General features: G+C 45.2%; 1 protein-coding gene across 17 annotated transcripts in view; it reads left to right on the top strand.

Moving 5' to 3' along the window:
• Window positions 1-1,654: 1,654 nt before the first annotated feature.
• Window positions 1,655-5,000, top strand: part of LOC308158629 (calcium/calmodulin-dependent protein kinase type II subunit beta) — a gene marked incomplete at both ends in the record, with an annotated part of 74,637 nt that continues 71,291 nt past the window's right edge. For all 17 annotated transcript variants that reach the window (XM_080532300.1, XM_080532293.1, XM_080532299.1 and 14 more), the window contains one exon: window positions 1,655-1,716. In XM_080532300.1, coding sequence (XP_080388426.1) covers window positions 1,655-1,716 — 62 coding nt within the window. The remainder of the gene's footprint in view (window positions 1,717-5,000) is intronic.

The raw sequence follows: 5,000 nt of genomic DNA, 5'->3' as shown, positions 1-5,000 counted from the left end.
ATTTGTGATTTCGTAATGATGTGGACTACAGTTAGACAGTCCTGTGTGTGTGCGTCTGCATGCGCACCATGCCCCTGTGATGGTGTGGAAGGCTGTTGGTTATTTCAAAGGTCCCATGGTGATAGACCTGCAGACTGCTGCGACCTCAGAGTGTAATGGTGTGATGACTACACAACTTTACAAGGGGGTCAATTAAATGAAAGAGGGAAGAGGACATTGAGACATCTCCTTCTACCCACAAGCCCATATGTTCTTGGAACCAATTTGCAATACTCAAAATAATACACTATGATGAGTGACGTCATAAAAACCCCACAGTCGCTAATGTTCTACTTTGGAAATGGGGAGAGAGAAAGCAACTCCCTCCTGAGTCGTTGTTGACAAATGAAGCTAATTGGTGACAGTTATGTTGCATTACTCTCCGCCTGTAGGATGATTGTTGTTGTGTGGGAGTGAGTACTAAGTGAACTGTGATGTTTCCCCATCTGAAAATCAAACAACACAAACCCAATGAAACACAACAGAGCTCTTTGAAGTTGCTGTAGCCTCACATTAGAGTGCATCACTGCTGGTTTGAGGCTAACCACAGGATTTTGACTGCAGTTTTTTAGGCAAAGTGACATTTCTCCACTTTTACATACAACTATGACAAGGTCTGAGACGATGAGTCTAAATATTTGGACACTTCTAAGAAAAATGACTGCCAATTCGGGCTTTAACTCAGTTTGGTCAATGTTATAAAACAAGAGAATAAAGCTATTCTATCAAGACACACCCACCCACTGAACACTTCCTGCATGTAAAAGGAAATCATTTTGGCAAAGCAACATGATTTATCGGAACTGTTTGTCACAGCCATTTTCCATTATAAGACAAAATCTTGAGCTTTTTTCTGTGTGATATCTTTATTTGTTTCTTTGTGTTTTATATATAACTACAGAACACATAGGCTTACTTCTAATAACATAATCATGTCATGGTTGTTGTCTTTGACAATTATGTATTGGCTTCAATGTATACAAACAAATGTTGGAGCATTCCATTTGTCATTAAAATAAGCATTTGCACCCACACAGAAAACACAAATAACCTCTGTCTTCAATTTGCCCCTATTTGGAAGTACAGTCCACATGGGGAGGTGGGGATGGTTACGTTACGCACGCTGTTACACGTATTGCCCAACCGAGGGCAGCAGTGAGCAGTTTGCTCCAGTGCTTTGAGACATTAGGTGCGTTCGTAAATACCCTCTGGAAATCTGATCAACACTCAAGGAATGCCTCTTGTCCAATCAAATTGCTTGGTCCCTTTATGACGTTGCACCCAGTGTGCGCTCCGGCGCTCTCAGGGGAAATGTACGAACGCAGCCATTAACGGCAGTCAAGCGCACTGGTAAGGAACGGCACGGTCCAGTATCTAACTACAGTAGTAGTGGGGGAGACGAGAGCAAAGCAACCTCCTTGGTCGCTACCCTTCTATATCAACCTATCCTTCACGCAAACACATATCACTGCCGTGAAAAAGGCGTATCGTTGAACAGGCGGCAGCTCAGAAAGAGGACGATTATTTTTGAGAGAAAGTCCATATTTCACGGAGGGTTTCCAAGCAGCAGAGGAGCAGCCCCCCTGTCCGTGAGACGACCACCAGAGACGGAGACATGGCCGTGACAACCTGTACACGATTCACGGACGACTTTCAGCTGTACGAAGAGCTGGGAAAGTAAGCGTTTGCACTTTGATGTGGCGATTTGCACGATACATTTGTAAATTATGTTTGTAAACGTTCTGATTTTGGTCAGCGAGCTGTGTGTTGTTGGTGTGGGCTTATTCAGGGTGACAGTGGTGCAAGCCAAGGCAAGGGTGACAGCTCTCTCTCTCTCTCTCTCTCTCTCTCTCTCTCTCTCTCTCTCTCTCTCTCTCTCTCTCTCTCTCTCTCTCTCTCACACACACACACACACACACACACACACACACACACACACACACACACACACACACACACACACACACACACACACACACACACACAGACAGACAGATAAAGTAGTGCAGTAGTTTTTCTACGGCTCTGAAGAAAATCTCTCTGAAAATGTAAAGCGCGCTAGTTGGACTCTTTTTGACATACGCCCCTTTCCGAACTGTCGCCGCTCTCTCTCTCCCTGTCCCCTACTAGTCTCTCTCTCCCTGTCCCCTACTAGTCTCTCTCTCTCTCCCTGTCCCCTACCAATTACTGGTCTCTCTCTCTCCCTGTCCCCTACTAGTCTCTCTCTCTCCCTTTCCCCTACCAATTACTGGTCTCTCTCTCCCCCTGTCCCTTACCAGCTACTAGTCTCTCTCTCTCTCTCTCCCTGTCCTCTACTAGTCTCTCTCTCCCTGTCCCCTACTAGTCTCTCTCTCCCTGTCCCCTACTAGTCTCTCTCTCTCCCTGTCCTCTACTAGTCTCTCTCTCTCTGTCCCCTACTAGTCTCTCTCTCTCCCTGTCCCCTACTAGTCTCTCTCTCTCTCTGTCCCCTACTAGTCTCTCTCTCTCCCTGTCTTCTACCAACTACTAGTCTCTCTCTCCCCCTGTCCCTTACCAACTACTGGTCTCTCTCTCTCCCCCTGTCCCTTACCAACTACTGGTCTCTCTCTCTCCCCCTGTCCCTTACCAACTACTGGTCTCTCTCTCTACCCCTGTCCCTTACCAACTACTGGTCTCTCTCTCTCTCTCCCTGTCCTCTACCAACTACTGGTCTCTCTCTCTCCCCCTGTCCCTTACCAGCTACTAGTCTCTCTCTCTCTCTCTCTCTCTCTCTCTCTCTCTCTCTCTCCCTGTCCTCTACCAGCTACTGGTCTCTCTCTCTCTCCCTGTCCTCTACCAGCTACTGGTCTCTCTCTCTCTCTCTCCCTGTCCTCTACCAGCTACTAGTCTCTCTCTCTCTCCCTGTCCTCTACCAGCTACTAGTCTCTCTCTCTCTCCCTGTCCTCTACCAGCTACTAGTCGCGGCATAGACAGTGACATGTTGAAGCTGTCAAAAGAAGAAAGGGCGTTTGGTGTTTGTTTATGATGTGTGTCTGTGGTGAACATGCCTTGTTTATAATGTGTGTCTGTGGTGAACATGCCTTGTTTAATGTGTGTCTGTGGTGAACATGCCTTGTTTATAATGTGTGTCTGTGGTGAACATGCCTTGTTTATAATGTGTGTCTGTGGTGAACATGCCTTGTTTATAATGTGTGTCTGTGGTGAACAGGCCTTGTTTATAATGGGTGTCTGTGGTGAACAGGCCTTGTTTATAATGGGTGTCTGTGGTGAACATGCCTTGTTTATAATGGGTGTCTGTGGTGAACATGCCTTGTGTATAATGTGTGTCTGTGGTGAACATGCCTTGTTTATAATGTGTGTCTGTGGTGAACATGCCTTGTGTATAATGTGTGTCTGTGGTGAACATGCCTTGTTTATAACGTGTGTCTGTGGTGAACATGCCTTGTTTATAACGTGTGTCTGTGGTGAACATGCCTTGTTTATAACGTGTGTCTGTGGTGAACATGCCTTGTTTATAACGTGTGTCTGTGGTGAACATGCCTTGTTTATAATGTGTGTCTGTGGTGAACATGCCTTGTTTATAATGTGTGTCTGTGGTGAACATGCCTTGTGTATAACGTGTGTCTGTGGTGAACATGCCTTGTTTATGATGTGTGTCTGTGGTGAACATGCCTTGTTTATAATGTGTGTCTGTGGTGAACATGTCTTGTTTATAACGTGTGTCTGTGGTGAACATGCCTTGTTTATAATGTGTGTCTGTGGTGAACATGCCTTGTGTATAATGTGTGTCTGTGGTGAACATGCCTTGTTTATAATGTGTGTCTGTGGTGAACATGCCTTGTGTATAACGTGTGTCTGTGGTGAACATGCCTTGTTTATAACATGTGTCTGTGGTGAACATGCCTTGTGTATAATGTGTGTCTGTGGTGAACATGCCTTGTGTGTCTGTGGTGAACATGCCTTGTTTATAACGTGTGTCTGTGGTGAACAGGCCTTGTTTATGATGTGTGTCTGTGGTGAACATGCCTTGTTTATAACGTGTGTCTGTGGTGAACATGCCTTGTTTATAACGTGTGTCTGTGGTGAACATGCCTTGTTTATAACGTGTGTCTGTGGTGAACATGCCTTGTGTATAATGTGTGTCTGTGGTGAACATGCCTTGTGTATAATGTGTGTCTGTGGTGAACATGCCTTGTTTATAACGTGTGTCTGTGGTGAACATGCCTTGTTTATAATGTGTGTCTGTGGTGAACATGCCTTGTTTATAACGTGTGTCTGTGGTGAACATGCCTTGTTTATAATGTGTGTCTGTGGTGAACATGCCTTGTTTATAATGTGTGTCTGTGTGGTGAACATGCCTTGTGTGCTCGACGTGAGGGGAGTGTTCGGTATCGCCTCCGTTTACACGGCGCTGCTTTTGCCCAATATCCTCTGAGTCTGTGTTGAATTATTCAGATTACACAACGTTACGGCGGAGTCATCTGCAAATCATGAAATTCAGAATGGACTCAGGAGTCAAATGACTCATCCGTCTTTATTAGTGTTTTTAATAGCCGATTCATTTAGTCGTAAATGCTATAATAACCTATGCACGGACTCCATATCCTCCAGTAGGACGGACGCACTGGAGAGGAAACATTCGTCGACAACAAACAACTGTCACATCGCATATGGCTGCAGCCTCTGGTTGACAAACACGTCCGATGTGTGTCATCTCATTATGTTGTTTTGTCTTTCTGTTTCCTGTCACAGCAACAAAACAAAAAAGAGAGTTATTTTTTGCCTCTATCAGGCAGACACACATTTTAATAGTGGAGGTTATGCTGGTAATATTTTAGTGAGAGTATTGCAAGTGTGTGTGCGCGTGACCAACAACAACAGAAGTGAAATCTCCTAAGACTGCCAGACAGACTGTGTGTGTGTGTGTGTGTGTGTGTGTGCGTGTGTGCGTGTGTGTGTGTGTGTGTGTGTGTGTGTATGTA

The sequence above is a fragment of the Nansenia antarctica genome (genome assembly GCF_963989245.1).
Source record: "Nansenia antarctica genome assembly, chromosome: 5".
In the NCBI taxonomy this organism is placed as follows: domain Eukaryota; kingdom Metazoa; phylum Chordata; class Actinopteri; order Argentiniformes; family Microstomatidae; genus Nansenia; species Nansenia antarctica.
The sequence above is the reverse complement of the archived record's forward strand: the minus strand, read 5'-3'. Positions and strand labels throughout refer to the sequence as shown.